This window comes from Mauremys mutica, chromosome 7 (genome assembly GCF_020497125.1).
Source record: "Mauremys mutica isolate MM-2020 ecotype Southern chromosome 7, ASM2049712v1, whole genome shotgun sequence".
NCBI lineage: Eukaryota > Metazoa > Chordata > Testudines > Geoemydidae > Mauremys > Mauremys mutica.
In genome coordinates, this window is record NC_059078.1 from 87,467,873 (window position 1) to 87,490,031 (window position 22,159).

Here is a 22,159-nt window from a genome sequence, read left to right on the forward strand (position 1 = left end):
TATGACTGTCCAATAGATCTATAACCCAGAGGAAAGGTGCCCTATGGACGGATATACACCATGTCTAAACCACAGCTAGAGGCACCATGGACCTATAACCAGGAAAGTCTTTTCAGGGGCTTCATTCAGAGATCCACCTCTCCAGTGGGGACACCAGTGCTCTTTGTGCAACAGAAAAAAAAAAACCATAGGTCACTATACCTCTGTGTAGTCTATCGTCCATTGACACAGGTGACTATTCGAAACCAGTACTCCCTGCCCCTCATCCCAGAATTGTTAGACCACCTGAAGACTACTAGGATCTTCACTAAACTAGATATTTGAGGGATATACAATCTACTGTGAATAAGACCTAGGGATGAATGGGAAACCACTTTTCATATCCAATATGGGCACTTTGAATACTTAGAAATGGCAGTTGGATTAATCAATACCCCACACTGCAACATTTCCTAAGTGATGTATTCAGGGACATCCTGGACCAGTATGTGATCATCTACCTTGATGGTGTTTTCTGGGAACCTTGAGCAGCACTGACATCATGTCTGGTCTGTCCTGGAGAGACTATGGAAGCATCATTTGTAAGCCAAACTACAGAAGTCCACCTTCGACCAGACCACCATTGAATTTCTATGCAACATCATCTCCCCAGAGGGCATTCAAATGGACAGAAGGTGGTGAAAGCCATCCACAACTGGACAGCAGAGGTGGACCCTCCAAGGATTTCAGTGCTTCATGGGCTTTATGAATTTTTCTAGCCAATTCATCACCAACTTCTCTAAACAAATAGCCCCACTGACTTTCCTCCTTCCTAGAGCCATTCAATTCATGTGGCTGCCTAAAGCCCAGCTTGCTTTTGGACCAGTTCAACATAAGAACATAAGAACGGCCGTACCGGGTCAGACCAAAGGTCCATCTAGCCCAGTATCTGTCTACCGACAGTGGCCAATGCCAGGTGCCCCAGAGGGAGTGAACCTAACAGGCAATGATCAAGTGATCTCTCTCCTGCCATCCATCTCCATCCTCTGACGAACAGAGGCTAGGGACACCATTCTTACCCATCCTAGCTAATAGCCATTTATGGACTTAGCCACCATGAATTTATCCAGTCCCCTTTTAAACATTGTTATAGTCCTAGCCTTCACAACCTCCTCAGGTAAGGAGTTCCACAAGTTGACTGTGCGCTGTGTGAAGAAGAACTTCCTTTTATATTTGTTTTAAACCTGCTGCCTATTAGTTTCATTTGGTGACCCCTAGTTCTTGTATTATGGGAATAAGTAAATAACTTTTCCGTATCCACTTTCTCAACATCACTCATGATTTTATATACCTCTATCATATCCCCCCTTACTCTTCTCTTTTCCAAGCTGAAGAGTCCTAGCCTCTTTAATCTTTCCTCGTATGAGACCCTCTCTAAACCCCTAACCATTTTAGTTGCCCTTTTCTGAACCTTTTCTAGTGCTAGAATATCTTTTTTGAGGTGAGGAGACCACATCTGTACACAGTATTCGAGATGTGGGCGTACCATGGGTTTATATAAGGGCAATAATATATTCTCAGTCTTATTCTCTATCCCCTTTTTAATGATTCCTAACATCCTGTTTGCTTTTTTGACCGCCTCTGCACACTGTGTGGACATCTTCAGAGAACTATCCACAATGACTCCAAGATCTTTTTCCTGACTCGTTGTAGCTAAATTAGCCCCCATCATGTTGTATGTATAGTTGGGGTTATTTTTTCCTATGTGCATTACTTTACATTTATCCACATTAAATTTCATTTGCCATTTTGTTGCCCAATCACTTAGTTTTGTGAGATCTTTTTGAAGTTCTTCACAATCTGCTTTGGTCTTAACTACCTTGAGCAGTTTAGTATCATCTGCAAACTTTGCCACCTCACTTTTTACCCCTTTCTCCAGATCATTTATGAATAAATTGAATAGGATTGGTCCTAGGACTGACCCTTGGGGAACACCACTAGTTACCCCTCTCCATTCTGAGAATTTACCATTAATTCCTACCCTTTGTTCCCTGTCCTTTAATCAGTTCTCAATCCATGAAAGGACCTTCCCTTTTATCTCATGACAGCTTAATTTACTTAAGAGCCTTTGGTGAGGGACCTTGTCAAAGACTTTCTGGAAATCTAAGTACACTATGTCCACCAGATCCCCCTTGTTCACATGTTTGTTGACCCCTTCAAAGAACTCTAATAGATTAGTAAGACACGATTTCCCTTTACAGAAACCATGTTGACTATTGCTCAACAGTTTATGTTTTTCTATGTGTCTGACAATTTTATTCTTAACTATTGTTTCAACTAATTTGCCCGGTACCGACGTTAGACTTACTGGTCTGTAATTGCCGGGATCACCTCTAGAGCCCTTTTTAAATATTGGCGTTACATTAGCTAACTTCCAGTCATTGGGTACCGATGCCGATTTAAAGGACAGGTTACAAACCTTAGTTAATAGTTAACTTAGTCAAGACCACCTTCACCATAGCCCTTGATTCTGGCACACCCTGACCCAATGTGCCTTTTACAGTGGAAGCAGACACATCCAACGTAGGTCTTGGGGCATCACTCTCACAGCGATTTGGACCACAGTCAGTTCTGTACTCTTGTGCATTCTACTCTCTAAAACATCCCCACAGAGATGGACTATGAAATACTGGACTAGGAGCAAAACTGTATTTGAAGTATGGAGTCATCACTTTGAGGGAGTTCAGCACCCAGTACAGGTTTTTACAAAGCACAAGTATCTTGAGTACCTTCACAAGGCCCACGCTTTGAACCAGAGGCAGTTAAAATGAGCCTTGTTGTTCTCTCAGTTCAAGTTTACACCTACCTACTGCCTGGGAAACTGAAATGGGAAAGCTAACACTATTACGAAAGGAGGAATACTATTTGGAAACTGACATTAGCATGATGATCCTCCCATTTTATGTTGAGGATCTTCCGAAGAAAGTGCTGGGGCTGGCATTCCAGGTTTTTCAGGTGTTTTCTGTAAGTCACCTAAGTTCACAGCCGTAGAGGAGAGTTGCAATTATCACTGGTTTATAAACTAAAAGTCTAGTATGTGTTTTGATGTTGTGATTGTTGAACACCCAGCAAGGCAGTCTGCCAAAGGCAAGGCTGGCACAGCAAATTCTGTGCTGAATCTCAACATCTATGTCTGCCCTCTGTGGGAGATGGCTGCCCAGATTGGCAAAGTATTCTACATTTTCCAGTTTTTCTTTGTCAATGTAGATCTTCCTTGCTGGGTCTGATGATTGACCGGGGACCAGCTGGTGGAGAACTTTTGTTTTGCTGATGTTCAGAGTTAGCCCTAGGCTGTTGTAAGCTTCAGAGAAGCAATTAAGGGCTGTTTGAAGATCCTCCTTTGAGTGTGCAACTACAGCACAATCATCTGCGAACTGGAGTTCGGTTATTGTTGCCAATATTACTTTAGTTCTGGCACGGAGACAAGAAAGGTTGAAGAGGTTGCCGTCAATCCAGTATTGGACACCAATGCCCTCTGGTAGATGGTCTTGGGTTAGTGTTTTCATAGCTGCTAAGAAAATGGAGAAAAGTGTGGGTGCCAGTACACAACCTTGTTTTACACTAGTTTCTATGACAAAGGGCTCAGCGGTAGAGCCATTGCACAGGATGGAGGCAGTCATCTGGTCGTGGAGGAGTCTTACAATGGTGATAAATTTGCATGGGCAGCCAAACTTTGACATGATTTTCCCCAGAGCCTCATGGCTGACAGAATCGAAGGTTTTGGTCAGATCAATAAAGGCCATATACGGCTCCTGGTGTTGTTCTTGACATTTTTCCTGGATCTGCCTGGCTACGAAAATCATGTCGGTTGTGCCTCGTGATGGTCTGAAGCCACACTGGGACTCTGGAAGTACTTCCTCTGCAAGAGGGATCATGCAATGTCAGTGTCCTCACAGAGGCCAAGATCTTCAGTGTTGAGGACCTGCTTATACAGCACCAGTGGAGGTGGAGCGGACACTGTGTGCGCATGGCTGATGTACGCTTACCAAAACAACTGCTGTATGCCCAACTCACCAAAGGAGAAAGGCAACGGGGAGGCCAAAAGAAACACTTTAAAGACACCCTCAAGATAAACGTCAAGAGATGTGGCATTGACACAACACACTGGGAGACAGCAGACCAGGATAGGAATAACTGGTGAAGACTTGTCAGAGAGGGAACGTCCACTTTTGAGGAAAATTGCCTTGCCCTGGTCGCAGAAAAAAATGACAGGAAAGACAACTGTCACACAACAATCCTGGTCCAACCCTGTTTTCCAACACCACCTGCAATGTCTGCCAATGAGCCTGTGGCTCAAGAACTGGACTCCTCAGTCACCAAAGGACCCATGAAAAATAAAACCTGTGAAAGAGATCATCCTCGACCTCAAGGGATCGCTGACTATGACTATTTGGAAAACAAGGAACCTAGTTCTCAACCTCTCTACCTCCTCAAACAGAGTAATTTTGTCAAAGTCATAATTCAGCAAGACGTACTCTCCCTCATGTGGTCTGCCTCACAAGAAGACCCTGCTTGCTCAAGGAACACAGTCTATGCCATTAGGGGCTAAGATGCATTGTTCCATGTGGGATAGGAGAACATACTTCAACAGGTGCATATATGTCCCCCCCGGGACATCCCTAACTGGAGGTGCTATGGCTGTGCCATGATGCTCCATTGGCAGGTCACTTTGGCTACCTTAATATTTCCCCCATGGTTGCCTGTTTTTAATGATGGCCTCACATGCAGGCCAAAGTCCAAGCTTATAATAGACTCCTGTGCAAATACCAAGATGCCCTGGACCAAACCCCTCAGCACCTTGAGACTACTGCCGTACGCAGAGTTTTCATATAACACTGACCATGCCTCTACAGGTCGGAGCCCCTTGTTGGCTAATTACAGGTTCCACCCCCGTTTTCACCAGGCACTACCAGCAGCCTGCCTGAATCCAGTGGCCACCAATGGGTCCAAAAGATCCACGTCATTCAGGAGGCGCTTAGGAACCATCTAGAAGAGGCAAAGAAGGCTTGCAAGAGGCATGTGGACCATCAGTGACAAGAAGCTCCAACATTTGCATTAGGCCAGAAGGTGTGGCTCCCCACCAAGCAGCTTCACACCAGTTGACCCTTCTGGAAATTGGTCCACCAGTTCCTGGAATCTTTCCTGATATGCCAGCAGATCAACTAAAAAACAACAAGGAGTCTGGTGGCACCTTAAAGACTAACAGATTTATTTGGGCATAAGCTTTCGTGGGTAAAAAACCTCACTTCTTCAGATGCATGTAGTGAAAGTTACAGATGCAGGCATTATATAACAACACATGAAGAGAAGGGAGTACCTCACAAGTGGAGAACCAGTGCTGACAGGGCCCATTCGATCAGGGTGGATGTAGTCCACTCCCAATAATAGATGAGGAGGTGTCGATTCCAGGAGAGGCAGAGCTGCTTTTGTAATGAGCCAGCCACTCCCAGTCCCTATTCAAGCCCAAATTAATGGTGTTAAATTTGCAAATGAATTTTAGTTCTGCTGTTTCTCTTTGCAGTCTGTTTCTGAAGTTTTTTTGTTCAAGAATAGTTACTTTTAAATCTGTTATAGAATGTCCAGGGAGACTGAAGTGTTCACCTACTCGCTTTTGTATGTTACCATTCCTGATGTCCTATTTGTGTCCATTTATTCTTTTACATAGGGACTGTCCGGTTTGGCCAATGTACATGGCAGAGGGGCACTGCTGGCACATGATGGCATATATAACATCAGTAGACGTGCAGGTGAATGAGCCCTTGATGGTTTGGCTGATGTGGTTGGGTCCTCTGATGGTGTCACTAGAGTAGATATGGGGACAGAGTAGGCAACGAGGTTTGCTACCGGGATTGGTTCCTGGGGTTGGTGTTTTTGTGGTGTGGTGTGTAGTTGCTGGAGAGTATTTGCTTCAGGTTGGGGGGTTGCCTGTAAGCGAGGACTGGCCTGCCTCCCAAGGTCTGTGAGATTGCGGGATCCGTTTTCCAGGATAGGTTGTAGATCGTTGATAATGCGCTGGAGAGGTTTTAGCTGGGGGCTGTACATGATGGCTGGTGGTGTTCTGTTATTTTCCTTGTTGGGCCTGTCCTGTAGTAGGTGATTTCTGGATAGCTGGGAGTGCTGATAGCATAGGGTCTGAGGAGAGAATCCAAATAGCCAGATAATCCTGCTGTAAGAGTACCAATGCCTGAGATGATGGGGCCTCCATGGTTTCCAGGTTTATGGATCTTGGGTAGCAGATAGAATACCCCTGGTCAGGGCTCTGGAGGTGTGTCCGTGTAGATTTGTTCCTGTGCTGTAGCTGGAGGTTTCTTGAGCAGATGGTGTAGTTTCTTTTGGTATTCCTCAGTGGGATCAGAGGATAGTGGCCTGTAGAATGTGGTGTTGGAGAGTTGCCTGGCAGCCTCCTGTTCATAATCCGACCTGTTTATTATAACTACAAATATGCCCAAATAAATCTGTTAGTCTTTAAGGTGACACGAGACTCCTTGTTGTTTTTGTGGATACAGACTAACACGGCTACCCCCTGATACAGATCAACTCAGTTACCTTTAAACTGTAGCTTCCCCAATCTCTCAAAATACACCCAATTTCTTATGTTTCCTTTCTGAAGCCCTTCTTTAATCAAACCACACACTGCCTCCACCAGTTGAAATCCAGAGTAATAAAGAGTACAAAGTACATGCTGTCTTTGATTCCCAGTGGATGCATGGCCACCTGCACTATCTGGTGGCTATGGCCCCAAGGAGCACACTTGGGAGCCTGCTTCCCATGTCCATGCCCTTGACCTGCTGGAGAAATTCCACAGGATTAATCTGGACAAGCCTGGACCAGCACCACCCCAAAGGGGGACTTGAAGGGGTAGATGTAAGAACCTGCGGGACTAAAACCTGGGACCATGTGGGTTCTGAGCTGCTGACACTTCTGCATTGCCATTGGAAGCTTAGGCCGTGTTTCTTCTGGAGAACCCTGTGAAGCTAGGCACTGCAGAAAGTACCAGAACGCAGGGCCTGAGTGGTGGCCCCCCACTGCCCACTGATTGGCTCATGCTGGTATATAAACCACAGCCCAGTCCAGACACACATTTGCAGAACTGGGTATCAACATAGCTCCTAACACTACCATGAGGTCCTGATCAAGGGTTCAGAGTACCAGAAGGGGATGTGTGCCCACCTTGCTATGGAAAGGCTCATTTAGGGATGGATAAAAACTGTGCATTGAAAGTTTTTCCAACAGAAAATTGGATTTTCAATTAAATGAATTTTCATCACATACAGTGTCGGCTGTCTCTGGAAAATTTCCATTGAATGTTTTTTTTTTTAAATGAATACCTAAACCTCAAAGTTACCACACAGAGAGAGCTCACTCCTCACAGGCAGAGCTTTGAGAAGGCTCCTGATCACCCCATACAAGAGGCAGACAGAAAGATGAGCAATAATTTCCATTCTGATGTTTGGTCAAGATCCTCTCCATTTGCCCCTTCCCTCCAGTTATCAGATGCCTTCCATAGGGAATATTTCTGACAAAAAACACATCAAGGTGTAGCAGCTTGTCTTCTAGCAGCAAATGACATTACCTCTCTGTCCAAGGGCTGCCTGAGCCATACAACTCCAGTCACGCTTTCCACTGCAAAGAACCTGCTGGCCTCCTCCCCGACCACACCAAACACAAGACGGTCGTTGTCTAGGTCCCGGGCAAGCAACTGAGTCACTGATGAGCCTAGAACAACATAAGCGAGAAAAAAGCAAGTGGATGAGAGGAAGAAAGGAAGGAAATGTCAGACTCATGGAACTAATTAGCTTCTTATTGCCAAATTGCATTGTTCGTTTTTAGAAAGTCTGTGTTGTGGCCCCATCTTTGCTCACTTTAAAAATTTACCCTCCAAAGATATTTAAGTATGCTGCAATGTTTCAAACAAACAATCCATGCTCTAAGTAGCAAGGGTGGAATTGAGGATGGCTTTACTGCTCTCTTCAGCAGAGCTACCACTGCCATGCTGAGTCCACATTTCCTAAAGCTGCACCCCTTGTAGGGAAGGAATTGTTGCATATGGGAAAGTCGAATTAGTTCAGTAAAAGTGGCAACATCCAGCTGTGCCAATCACTAGAAACAGAGATAATCCATGCGTCTTTTTGGGTAAAAATCTGCCAACAACATCCATCCTCAGAGCTGTCAGGCACTTTACTTTCATGTTGTTTAAGTTGTTGCTACTGAGTTTTAGTGCTTATGGAAGTAATAGAAACAACAATCGCTAGACTCGGACAACTGAACAGCTACTACGTGAGCTTCCTTAACTCAGTTCTGCCAGTGTATCCACTCTCATTTCAATCCTAGAGCCCCATTTCACCCATCTGCCAATGTCTCTCTCGGTCTTCACTGGCAACATGCTCTCGCTGCATTTCAGGGTGTTTTTTGTGGACAGATACCCACTAGGGATTATGGGGATATCAAACTAATTTTCACTATGCTTGAGACAGAATTAGTACCCAAGAAACTGAACGTGGAGCCCAGGAGGTTAGGCAGCAAAGGTGGCTTTAAACCACTTACGTGTCACTCAGATTCTGGGCTGCCTAAGCACATAGAGTGGCCCCCACAACAAATTACAGCAGCCTTGGGGGCCGTTCTAATTTACAATAGCCTTACATAGGCTGCCCCACAGCTAATAGCAGTCCAGCATCTCTAACACTCAATGGTAGGGAGACAATTCCTCCCACACCCGACACACCTCCTCCTTCCATCCCTCCCTCCCTCCTTCCCTCCATGCCACCGGCTGCAAGGAAGGCAGCTCAAGAACAGTTAACACATTAACAAGCCCACACTAAGACCACCACCACAAAACAAGGGGTGCACACACAACCACTACTCGGGTGCTTCACTAGTCACTGAGGTATAGCATACAGCACGTTGTTTTTATACAGGAGGCTAGAGAGGGATAAATGCAAACATCTGTTGGAATGATCATAATGAGAGCAGATCTTACTAGAGGATTTAGAGCCCAAATACCTCAGTAATCTGAAGGGAGTTAGGACAGGGCCATCATCAGTTGTCACCAAACCTGCAATTTTTATTACTTTTATCCATTTTTCAACAATTATCCACTGCCCGAAGCCATCCTTTTCAGCATCTTGAATAGCTTAGCATAGTGTTCAGAGCTTCTGCTCACACCTCTCTTTGTGCATGTAATGGCAAGTGACCTTTCCTGAGTACATTAATTGAAGATGGACTTTTAATATTATAGTTAAGATTTTAAATGATCTAACTGCCTGGAGTTGCTGCTGACTTCCTGCTGGTGTTAGATACATAGGATGTTGGGAACATAGGCTCTTCCTGCATTTCTCCTCATCCTACGTATATATATCCTACGGTGACACCCTATACCCCATGTTCACTACTTTTATTATTTATATTATTTTATTATTTATTATTTTATAAGGTTATGATATATTTTGTACAAAGTATGCCTTGTGAGATATCATTTGAAAACTCATAATCTGCTGAACATCACTAACCTGTTAAGAGGTGTATAACAACAGTGTGTGTAAAGCTATGAGATTTTACTGTATGATTGTTAGTGAAATATGTTATCGTTCTGAGTAATACGCACAAACCAATTTATCAGAGACAAAGACACCCTAGCCCTCCAGCAAGGTGCTAAAGGGCCATTACCTGTTTAATTGGCCATTCACCCACCGCGGTGGGGTATAAACAAAATATTTACATTTCCTCCCAGAAATGCTTCAACTCTCACATACACCAGAGACTGTTTGTCTGTACCCCAGTGGGGTGTAATCCTCAAAGAAGGGAGTGGGATATAAGAATGAGAGACAGTGACTTCCACCTCACCTCTTCCCCTCCATCTCTACTCGTGGCAGGTAGATCACTTAAAAGACAGAAGCAGCATCACTGAACTGGGGGAGTGGTTCTGGCCTGGAGGTTTTCCAGCTAATAAAGAAAGCGGTAAGCTTTTGGTGAGAAAAACTCCTCTTTTTGTTTTTAACCCTATTAGGCTTGGTAAAGTTAGGGACTAGCTCATGTTTTTATCTTTTTATTTCTTTTATAACCAATTCTGACTTTTATGCCTTATGACCTTGTAATCACTTACATTTATTAACTATGGAAAGATAAAATCTATCTTATTGTTTTATCTTAACCAATGTGTGTTTCGATTAAAGTGTGTGGGGAACCTCTACTGGATAAACAGAGCTGATGCATAATCATTACCAGTGTTGGAATGACAAACTCTCTATGAGCTTGTACTGTCCAGGGGGCAAGTAGTAGTACAAGACACACATTTCTGGGAAGTAAGGCTGGCTGGGACTGGGGATATGCAGTTTGTGCCCTGTATGTAACTCAGGGATGGCTGGGCATAGCATTCATGTATTCATCTGGGAGTGACTTTGCATGCTAGTGGCTGTGAATGAGCAGAGCCCAGTGGGGTTGCTGTTCACCAGGAAAGCTGTGTAAAAGGCATCACAGGCTTGAGAGCTGAGGGGACATGTTTGCATATGGGCATGTTTGTTAGCCTGAGATACAATTTTGGGTTTGATACTCATGTCCTCACTAAAATGTGTGAACAAAGACTCTGTGTTGCATTTCCCACAACCACATGGGGCAATGAAAGGAGATAAGGAAGAGAGTTAAAGTGTTGTTGGGTATGGTGGGAATATAATATACAAGTGTACACTTGAAGACTGCCTGGACTCTTATTTCAAGACAAGGTCAAGCAACCAGTTGATAAGGACAAGGGGGATGGAGGGGGAAGGTATATCAAACACTACAAGCCAAAGAAAAGCCTGGCCTTGGCCAGTACACAACCTCACTCTCTATCCCTCCCATAAGGTATAAAAGAGGTAGTATCAAAGCCCCCAGACCCTCCAAGACGGAATATGACTATACGTTGTAAGGAGTGGGACCAACGGCATGCACTACAGGTATAATTATGCCTGCTAAGGAAAGGGAAACTGGGACACTAGGAAAAAGGCTCTACTGGTGTGCAGAGCTATGAATATGCTTGATTAACCCCAATAAACATCGCCATGCCTGCACTTTGGACTTCTGGTCTTCTGCTTTCTGTCTGCATGATAAGAACCAGGGCAGGGGCGAAGGAAAAGCTCCTAACAGGACACAGCAGTCCACCTTGTACCCTGGGGAATGTCACATCTAATCAACAGCACCACAGGCAGTGCTAGAGTCAGGAACCAGTGCAGACAAACGGGATCAGAAATATTAGCACTGGAACATTTAGGCTCTTTCTTCCTCCTCAGGTACATTGGTAATAACATAACTGTGTTTGTTAGCGAGTAGCAGAGTAACAGAGGTGTTTTTGTTGAATAGAGGGGAGATTTGAGTGGTTTGAGGGAATTCTAGTGCCCAACGTGAGAGACAGTTAGTCGTGGTTAGAGCCAGATGTTAGCACTACCTGAGCTTCTGCATTGCATCTCCGTCCCATCCTTCGATACAGTCTGCTGTTCCAGACTTGGTCACCTTCGGAACTGGGAGTCAGACCAAATCATGCAGCAGTTTTGTGATGTGGACAAGTAAGAATTAGACCAGGACTTTATTTTTTCCCCTACAACACATAACCCAGATCTTGTGCAGTGAAAGGATCATCATGTTGCTTTAGTGAGGCATTATCCAAAAGTGCTAACAAGCACTCCACATAATGTACAGTTTCATTCACTGGATTCCCTTTATGGCAGTCTCTGTAATCATCAAACAACTCACTTTCTAGGAATAGTTGCCATTAGGCAGCTCAGAACTTTGCCAATCGATATTGTTGATATTGTACAGTACAAACAATATGGCCTAAATCCTGCCTTGAGTTCTACTTGTGCAATCCCATACCCTACATTTAAAAAACGATTAAAGAGAATAGGCCTGATTTACCCCTTATTTGCACTAAATGTACACAAGAGTAATTCCACGGAATGCAACGGAGTTCATTTCTCATTTACACTATTAAAAAAAATATCTATATCTATATCTATATCTCTATATCTCTATATATATCTATCTATATATATATATATATCTCCTACCCTCTGTCCCCCTGCCAAAACCCTACCTCACTTTAAAAACAAAATTGTCCAGCATCTGCTCTATGGTCAAGTAATATTGAAATCTGTGTGTATGTAGGCAACATGGCTGAGAGAGTCATAGATGTTATACATGCACCAGGCATATATGAGTTTACGCTTGCTCCATGAATGTGACATGTATGAAAGTCTGTACATATCTGCCTTTGAGGGTGGAAGTGTGTGATAGAAGGTTGTGTGTGCAATGCACATATGAGTATAAGTGTGCATGGTTTTACCATCCATACGAGTTGTGCTCATGTGTGTGGCTGGAGGGTTGCAAACCTTTTTCCTCATGCATTCGAGGCAAGATGCTGAACTAGGAATAAAAAAAAAGTTTGGTATGCTTTGTATAAAGCAGTCTTACAAAAAAGAATGGAAGCAAGAGGAAGACAGCTATGACTTTGATTTCATCACTGCAAGAGAGAAAACCTCCGCAGATGCTTGGTAAAGAGAAGGCAAAAACATCAGGAGCAGGAATGAAATGGATCAAAATGCACAGTATGTTTCTGTATCAAAGTCAGGGAAGCCCTGAGGAATTCCAGCCCTCAGTCAGACCATGTGACATACATAAAGCCCCCTATACTGCCAGAGGCCATTTCTCAGCCAAGGGAAAGCAGAGTGGGGGTTGTAAGCGCAAATGGGAGCTTAGATTCCCCCTCGCATTCATGGGAAGAAAGGTCAGGAAGGTTACACCTCAGTGGAGGCTGACACTCCAAGCACTGCCTGTGCCCAACGTGCTGAGTTTGCTAATTCTTGCCTGCATGGAAAACTCTCTCCCTTGCATAAGGCATTGCAGAAAAATCTCTGCTTCCTAGTGGGGTTTTAGATGTTGCTTCTCCCCTAAACTGTACCTCTATTTACAACACTGTATAAAGCAGGTACCTGATCCTATATGAGGCTGGTACTCTCTGGCTCACCTCCACTGGCATACTGTACCGCCACTCAGGAGAGCTGGATTTTGTGGCAATGGAGGGGTGAAACTTGGTTTCTAGAGTGGAAGTCAGGAAGGCATATGCATAGACAGACATTAAGGCAAGTAAAGACAAGGAAGGCAGAAAAGGAGAGACCACTGCATTAATATTCTTATGGATCATGACAACCTCAGAGTATAGTTAATGGGCCTGACTATCCTCTCAGAAGCTTGTTTGCTTGCAAAGGCAAGTGAAGCCAATGGCATTAGTGGATGTGTATCTAAGGAATAATCAGAGCCAATAGGAGCACCTACAAGAGTTCAACCTATCCTTTAAATATGAAAGAAAGGTAGCACAGGTGACAGCCAGTGTTTAATCATTCTGGTAACAGTGCACAGCTGGCCAGGGGCACAGTGAGAGGGGCAAAAATTCCTTGGTACGACAGCAAGGCCATTCCTACCTATTCCTGGTACAAATCTACGCACATTGGTAAGTCTTAGGGCCTGTCTACACTACAAAGTTGGTGTAAGGCAGCTTATGCTGGCCTAACTATGGAGGTGTACACACTGCTGTGCTCCTTCCGCTGCTTTAACTCACCTGCTACCCCAACCTAATAAAACCACCTGGATGAGAGGCATAGAGCTTTTTGCGCCGTAGTTAGAGCGATGCAGTGTCAGTGTAGACACTGCATTGCTTACATTGCCCTACGTGGCTTCCAGGAGGTGTCCCACAATGCCCACCGTGACCACTCTGGTCACAGCCAGGTACACAGGTGAATGCCCCTCCCCCTTTAAAGCCCCAGGACGTTTTAAAATTGCTTTTCCTGTTTGCTCCGTGTGGAGAGCAACTGCCCAATGACCATGCCAGTTCCACACAGCAAATATGCTCCTGCCTGGAGCACACGGGAGATGGTGGATCTCCTCAGTCTGTGGGTAGGGGAGGCTGTGCAGTCACAGCTCCACTCCAACCACAGGAACTTTGAGATCTATGGCCAGATCGCTTGAGGCCTGGTGGGGAAGGGCTATGGCAGGGACACCCAGCAGTGCCATGTGAAAATCAAGGGGCTGAGGCAGGCGTACCAGAAGGCAAGAGAGGCAAAGAGATGCTCTGGTGCAGACCGCAGACGTGCTGCATCTTCAAGGAGCTACATGCCATCCTCAGAGACAACCCCACTTCTACTGCCAGGAGCCCCCTGGATACTTTGGAGGGGCTCGAGTCGCTGGCCACTGGAGTGAACCCAGCGGTTGCTGTGCTAGATGAGGAAGTGCAGGCAGAGGAGGATAGTAGACAGGCAAAAGGGAGATTCAACGGCATGGCAAGCCAGGACTTCTTTGTGAGTCGTGAGCAGTCTAGTCAGTCCCAGCAGCCCAGCTCTGCAGAGCCTGATGCAGGGGAGGGAATCTCTGGTAATGTCTCTGCTTCAATACTGCAGGGACACATCCGGTCATGTTCTGCTTTTTTAACTGGGCTACAAGAGGTAGTGAAATAACCAACACAGGAACAGTTTCTATCTGCTTCTCTTTGCCTTGTACAGCTAGGTAGAGGGGGCCCTGCAGAAAAGTTTGTTTATGCAGAATGAGATGTCCCGTGACTCCTCCATAGAGATCTCAAGGAAACATTTTCTGGCGCTAACCTGCAATCCTCTGCCAAAGGTTTCTTGGGAGGGCTGCTTTGTTTCTTCCCCTCAGAAGGAAACTTTGCCACACCACTCAGCAATTACTTCAGCAGGGACCATAGCAGCACACAGGGCAGCAGCATACAGTCTCTTTCTGTAGACACATGCATGCTGGAGCTGGACCTTTGCAGCCTTGGTTAACTTCAGGAATGAGATATCAGCTGCAAGCAATCACCCCTGCTCCACAGGAAGGAGACTGGATGCAATTCCTTCCATAGCTTGTCATTCTGCTTAGTCCTGAAATCCACCAGAGACCCCTGGAGATCAACAGGAGGCACTCCTTGCCCTGCAGGAGCTGAGCATGCTGCCTCCTCAGCATTCGTAGCCCTTGCCACTGGAAGACAAACTCAGATCCCTGCAAAGCATCATATTTGTGCTAGACTGCCCTCAGGCCTGCATATCTTCAGCAACAGGGATAGCTTTTTCAGGGGAAATAAAATAGAGAAAAGTTTCAGAGTGGTAGTGTTAGGCCTGAATAAAGATGTAGCACAAAACCAGTTGTGCCAACCTGACTAAAATCAGGCTAGCAGAGGTTTCTGGGAAAACCCAGAGTGAAATACTGACAGGCAGAATTGTCTCACAAAGCCCTGGGAAAGAGCAAGATAAGTGAGGGGGCTGATGCCAGCTGTGTTGTGTTAAGACACAGTGTTTGAAGGACCGATAAGAAACACAAGCATCTCACAGTTCTGACTAACTCCCTGGTTTAGTGTTCGGTGTGTTTTTAACTCCCTCACATTCCTAACCTTTGGCGCTTGTTGAGATATTAATAATATAATGCTGTAGAGACTAGGCATGCGTATATATTAAAAGGTGTCTAATTTCTAGTTGTTAGACAAAGGGGGTGGATTGCTTAAGTAAATGATTTATGACGTAATAAAACTGTCTATATAAGCTATACTAAGCTGTAAAGGGGGGGCTGGTTCTTTTCGGATACGAGCTGTTCTTTACTGATACGTGCACTTATCAATAAAGAACTTTTGATCGGACCTTGCTGGTGTTGCCTGGTCTCTCTGCGGTCAGACAACGAACTTCGCTGTTGGGGTTCGAGTCCCCGACATCTTTGGCGACTCCGCCGGGACTTTGTCTGACTCTCCGGCGGGGGATCAGACTTTGAGGCAACGCAGCGCGCATCCTCTGATTTAGAGGAGCCTTGCCTGGTAATCTGATCTCTGCGTCGGCGATAAGGCGAGTTCTGTGAACCAGCTGAAGCTCGTAGAAATCCAGCAACATCCACCTACCCGTTGAGTAGGGTTAAGGTTGCCTGGGTTTGAGTCCCAGTGCAGATTGTCGGGGTTAGAGTCCCTGACAACTTAGGTCTGGGTTAGAGTCCCAGTCCAGGTCTGGGTTAGAGTCCCAGTCCAGGTTTGCACAGGATCCAAGTAGTCTGGGTTAGAGTCCCAGCCTGGGTTTGAGTCCCAGTCCAGGTGTTCGAGTCCCCTGGAGAGGTAAGTGAGCGCTCGACGCGGGAGGTGGGGGTTAGAGTCCCTTTACCTTGACGCGGGGAAGAGGGGTTAGAGTCCCCTTACAAAATGGAACAATTTGGCAGTAAGTGTCTGGGGGACGCCCCATTGTCTCTAATACTTAAAGATTGAAAGAAGATTTCTGGAACCAGGTAGCTTTTGGAGCTGTATGTTTAAAGCTGTATGGAGAGCTCTTGTAAAAATCCCCCAGCATATGCCCCAGAGCCACACTGGGAGGAAGACTGTCCGTGGGGACGTCTGTCTCTCTTGGGCTCACGCCATCTGAATTTATTGACTGTGCAGCAAGATATGATGCATCGTGGTAATAGGAAATAATGGCCTTGGTGTGTGTGTGTGTGTGTGTGTGTGTGTGTGTGTGGAAAATGGGGGAGGGACAGTCTAAATATTCCACCTCACCCCCTAAGGGTACCCCAGCATGTTACATGTACGTACATTATGGTCTTAAAACCTGCAGGTATTTAAAGAATTGGAATCTTTACACGCGTGAAAATCTATCTAAACAATGCCCATTAGAAGGTACCTTCAATCTAGATAAGATCATATATTTCAAAGGAGCTTTTAATCACCAAAGAAAAGCCTCTGACACAGTGTGAGCAATTTGTCTAGGAACGGGTTAATTTGAAATTCAGCTTGACTTGGTGAAACTGGAGAAGCCACTTGAACTGGACTCTCTGAAAGAGACACTGCAGGAGATTCCAGGGTGTAAAAAACAGCTCTCCCAAGAGCGGAAGCATGTTGGAAATTCTGGACAAGCTGTATACAGGATAATCTCCCGTCTGCCTATTCCCCTTCTCTGAACGTTATACAGATGTGGCCAGTTTGGACATGTGTGAGTATTAAAGTGGCTTAAGGGTTGAAGCATTCATGTTCTTCCTGAGTAATGTGGGAGCGTTCCCAACACTCTTCATTGTTGTTTTATTATTTTTAATTAAGCTTTAAAATTTGATTATATGGTGTGTTCCCCCAACGTCCTGCAGTAGATAAATTGGTAACAGATTTGTCACAGTTTGGTGAGCAATTGAGAATAGGGGAGCCCTATAGAATTTACACCATCTATCTGTTTTACCTTTGTTATTTTGTGTTTCTTTTGTTTGGTACTGTTAGTGTTATATGTTGAGGATTGCATGATTAAAGGTGAGCCTACTCTCAGCTGCAGTAAGTCTGAGAACTGGAGAGGGGTTTAGCATTTTTCTCTCCACCCTGGTTGACCGGAAGGGTGGCAGGTGGATCTACCCCCAGTCGTAGCAGGACTGGGCAATAGAGTAGTTGGAGAAAAGGGACGAGATGTGTACTTGATAACTAGAATTGAGCAATTAAGAGCATGGATCATGAACCGGGCGGCAACTCAAACCTGCGCCAGGGCAAGTTGCAGGCCTTGAGACAGGATTTCCAGTTAGAAAAGGAAGCCCTGGCTAAGCACGTACCAGTCCTTCAGGGACTTGTTAAAATTTAACCCTTTGTGCTCAGCATATGTTGTAACAGCAGTGTGTTTGCTACAAGAGGAAATTGAATAGTTCAACGCCAGTGGGCCATGTGTTTTGCCCAGGTGGCAAGCCTCACAGGGGAGGACTCGAGTAGTTTTGTTAGTAGAAATGTTTTAGGGCAAAGACCAGAAGGGTGGGGGCTAGTTACAAAGCCCACCCTCCTGGCTACACTGGTAGTGACGGTTCAGCGAGGAAAAAGGATCGGGCCCAGGCGGCCAGGCAACAGACAGAGAGCTTGGAGAACAGGTTGGAAACTTTTAGGGTGTAGTGAAAAAAAAAAAACAAGAACGGAGTAAGTAAGTATACACATAGGGGTTCAAATACTCAGAAGAATATTTGGCATGGTGATCTGAGTTGGTAAGTGGTTGTTGAAAGGACAAGCAAGTGATTTAAGGCACAGTGAAAAGTTAACTCTATAGTTGCTGGAGGGAACAGCAGTTGAATTTTGTAAATGTACTAAAGTAAAAAGTTCTTGGTGTCTTTGAAATGTTTGTAAATAAATTCAGGCAAAGAAATTATTAGATTGCAATCATTTGGCTATGAACAATTTTGTTAAATCAGCTGAAGAATGTATACAGTGCTATGTCATTAAAATTGTATTAGGCTCTAAGAGCACTGTGAGTGATGATGTTTTCTTTCAGTGTTTACAAGCAGGAGTTACAAGTAAAAAGTGAGCCAGCAAGCATCTGTATTAATGCAAATTATCTAACTAATAAGATAGGAGCCACTAAAACAGGGGCTGCCTATAAAACACATACAAGAAAATATGGGGTAATTCCCTTGTTTTGCCTAAAATCAACAAGAGTATTTGTATATTTTTAGTAATGATTGCCTGCCCAGAAGGGGTAGACTTCTGTTTTTTGTCTTTCAGATGATCAGAGACAACTGATGCCGGCTGAACAGCATTCAACGTACCATAATTTGCTGGCACAGTAAAAATTGTGTTTTGTGTTCTATGTTCTGTCTTGTGGTGTTGTCTTGTGGCCAAAATTGATGTGTTTAATATTTTTATGGGATGGTCTGATTTAAAATCAAGCAGCAGTGTTGGATTAAAATGCAGATATTTGTTTTGTTCAACTTAGAATACAAAGTGTTTGGATACATCAGCAAAATGTGATATACTAAAGTCTTATACATTTTCTTAAGTAAGAGAAAGATACTACATTGGCCAAAACTTTTAATTGACAATTGTTATTGAAATTTGCATATTAACAGTCTTTGAAAGCAAGGGCATGGAAAGTTAACCCACTCCCCATATTGTACATGGGATCCTTCTGGCTACCTCAGACTTCTAGCCAGAGGGCTGGGGATGGTGGAAAGCTATTGGACTACAGTTTGTATTAAATGAACTCATCGAAGTGGGTGTGCTTGTCTTGGTTTGTTGTTCTCAAGTTCTGTAATAACATTATTTTAGTGAAATGGTATATGTGGCATATATTAGATAAGACTAATCTACTGTATAACAGCAATGTGTATGTGTTCATTGTTAACACCAGGTGTATATGTAAAACATGAAAGTTTTTTTTGTAGGTTAAAAAAAAAACAAGCTGAGAAGGGAAGCGGAAAAAAAAACAAACAAGTTGACTGAAAAAAAAATAGATAACATGCTCAGTTTAAAGCTGAGACACTGACTTTGTTCAAGGACACTCCTCACAGCTAAGACTTGGCTAACCCTCAAAAGGAACAAGGGGGGGACTTAAATTTGCCCATGCAGCTATAAAATTTGTAAAATCTGCAAAGACACTAATGCAATGTGTTAGGTTTCTTTTCTCACAGGTAAAGAAGAAACAACCCAAAGATCCTAGCAGCCTGCCCCTCCTTGGAACCAGGAGACTGGGTCTACATAAAGATCCATCAACGAAAGACTGCCTTGGCTCCATGCTGGAAAGGCCCGTATTGAGTCCTGCTGTCTACCAACACTGCTGTGAAGTGCCAAAGACTAACTGCTTGGACCCAGGATTCTCACTGCAAAAAGACCCCTCCACATCAGAAGAACTTTCCTATTGATGATTCGCCTATTCTTTCTTCTAGTTCTACTGTGCTTCTGGACAGCAGGGAAGAAGGACAAGGTAACGTACTGGTAACCTTTCCCTTGTCCACTGACAGACCAACTGTGCCTTTAGACTTTTATAGAAAAAGCACAGCTATTACAGGGTGATATGTGCTGGAAACCTCTCCCCTGTAGGATGCTAAACCACAATTGTTTTGGGAAAGAAGAAGAAACACTCACTCCACTGACATTGCCAAAGTCCAGGAATTCCTGACTAAAAGGACATTGAGAACTGACCCTGGTGAAGAAACAAAGAATTACACACTGGCAGGACTAAATTTGTGGGACTTATATTTGGAACTGTGGTATTAATTGGATTTTGGGGTTTATTCTACAGGCTGCGCCCTGTGCTTTGGATAAATCCTTCAGCATGTATTGCCCTCCCTCGTTGCATTTTGAATAACATTGTCCTTATCCAGTTTTCAGATCGCTTTCACATACCCAGATTGCTCACAAGGGGCTGCCATTAGATTAGTCTACCAGAAAGCCTGGGCTATTTCCTCTGGAACAAAGAGGGACCTAAAAGCCAAGAAAATGATGAGAAATTGGGCCAACTAAAAAGGCCAATAGCCTTATTTTTGCAGCTCAGCTATCTTCAGTACAGGCTGGAGTTGTTGAGTGACATGTCATTTCCACCCTTAGTTCTATGACCCAGAAGTTACTGACAGAGATGGTATTGAATATCACTGAGGCTGGGAAGGCATTGCAGTGGGATCTAGTATGTTTAAATTGATCCTGAGCACTGGACTAGGCCCACTGCCCTTACAGACACGTCAGGAGTACCATCTGATCTGTGGTCATGCAAACATACTTGGACACTTTCTGGATGAAAGTGTGGATATTCATAGTGCTCCTTCCAAGCATATGGACCAGTTAGGGTGGGTGTAGCTTTCACATACCGAATCCTGCTGGGTCCATGGGGAGGATGCATGTGGGACTGAATTGTTTACCGAGACATCTGGGACATTAGACCCCTTGGTATACCTACCTGATTTATAGTCAGTGCCCCAGACCAATGAACTGTTACCCCTAAAGGCGATTTGAAGCTTCGTCTGCGACTGAAGAAACCGTAACCCGGTTGTGCCCTGCCAAGCAGTAATTTGTTGTCCCAAGAGTCCCGTTGGTCCTCTAGGGACAAAGGGGGGATTGTTAGGCCTGAATAAAGATGTAGCACAAAACCAGTTGTGCCAACCTGACTAAAATCAGGCTAGCAGAGGTTTCTGGGAAAACCCAGAGTGAAATACTGACAGGCAGAATTGTCTCACAAAGCCCTGGGAAAGAGCAAGATAAGTGAGGGGGCTGATGCCAGCTGTGTTGTGTTAAGACACAGTGTTTGAAGGACCGATAAGAAACACAAGCATCTCACAGTTCTGACTAACTCCCTGGTTTAGTGTTCGGTGTGTTTTTAACTCCCTCACATTCCTAACCTTTGGCGCTTGTTGAGATATTAATAATATAATGCTGTAGAGACTAGGCATGCATATATATTAAAAGGTGTCTAATTTCTAGTTGTTAGACAAAGGGGGTGGATTGCTTAAGTAAATGATTTATGACGTAATAAAACTGTCTATATAAGCTATACTAAGCTGTAAAGGGGGGGCTGGTTCTTTTCGGATACGAGCTGTTCTTTACTGATACGTGCACTTATCAATAAAGAACTTTTGATCGGACCTTGCTGGTGTTGCCTGGTCTCTCTGCGGTCAGACAACGAACTTCGCTGTTGGGGTTCGAGTCCCCGACAGTAGCCATGTTAGTTTGTATCAGCAAAAACAATGAGGAGTCCTTGTGGCACCTTAGAGACCATCAAATTTATTTGGGCATAAGCTTTTGTGGGCTAGAACCCACTTCATCAGATGCATGGAGTGGAAAATACAGGAGCAGGTATAAATACATGAAAAGATGTGAGTTACCTTACCAAGTGTGAGGTCAGTCTAACGAGCCAATTCAATCGACAGCAGGATACCAAGGGGGGGGCGGGGAAATAACTTGAAGTGGTATGAGAGTGGCCCATTTCAGACAGTTGACAAGAAGGTGGGAGTAACAGTGGGGGAAATTAGTATTGGGGAAATTAAGTTTAGGTTTTTTAATGACCCAACCACTCCCAGTCTTTATTCAGGCCTAATGTGATGGTGTTCAGTTTGCAAATTAACTCCAGTTCTGCAGTTTCACGTTGGAGTCTGTTTTTGATGTTTTTTTGTTGAACAATTGCCACTTTTAGGTCTGTTATTGAGTGACCAGTGAGACTGAAGTGTTCTCCTACTGTTTTTTGAATATTATGATTCCTGATGTCAGATTTGTGTTCATTTATTCTTTTGCATAGAAACTGTCCAGTTTGGCCAATGTACATGGCAGAGGGGCATTGCTGTCACATGATGGCATATATCACATTGGTAGATGTGCAGGTGAAAGAGACCCTGATGGTGTGGCTGATGTGGTTAGGTCCTA

General features: G+C 44.4%; 1 protein-coding gene across 3 annotated transcripts in view; it reads right to left on the bottom strand.

Moving 5' to 3' along the window:
• CDH23 (cadherin related 23) overlaps positions 1-22,159 on the bottom strand; it is a 529,883-nt gene that overhangs the window by 390,694 nt on the left and 117,030 nt on the right. For all 3 annotated transcript variants that reach the window (XM_045025474.1, XM_045025471.1, XM_045025472.1), the window contains exon 4: positions 7,613-7,755. In XM_045025474.1, the coding sequence (XP_044881409.1) occupies positions 7,613-7,755 (143 nt within the window). The remainder of the gene's footprint in view (positions 1-7,612; positions 7,756-22,159) is intronic.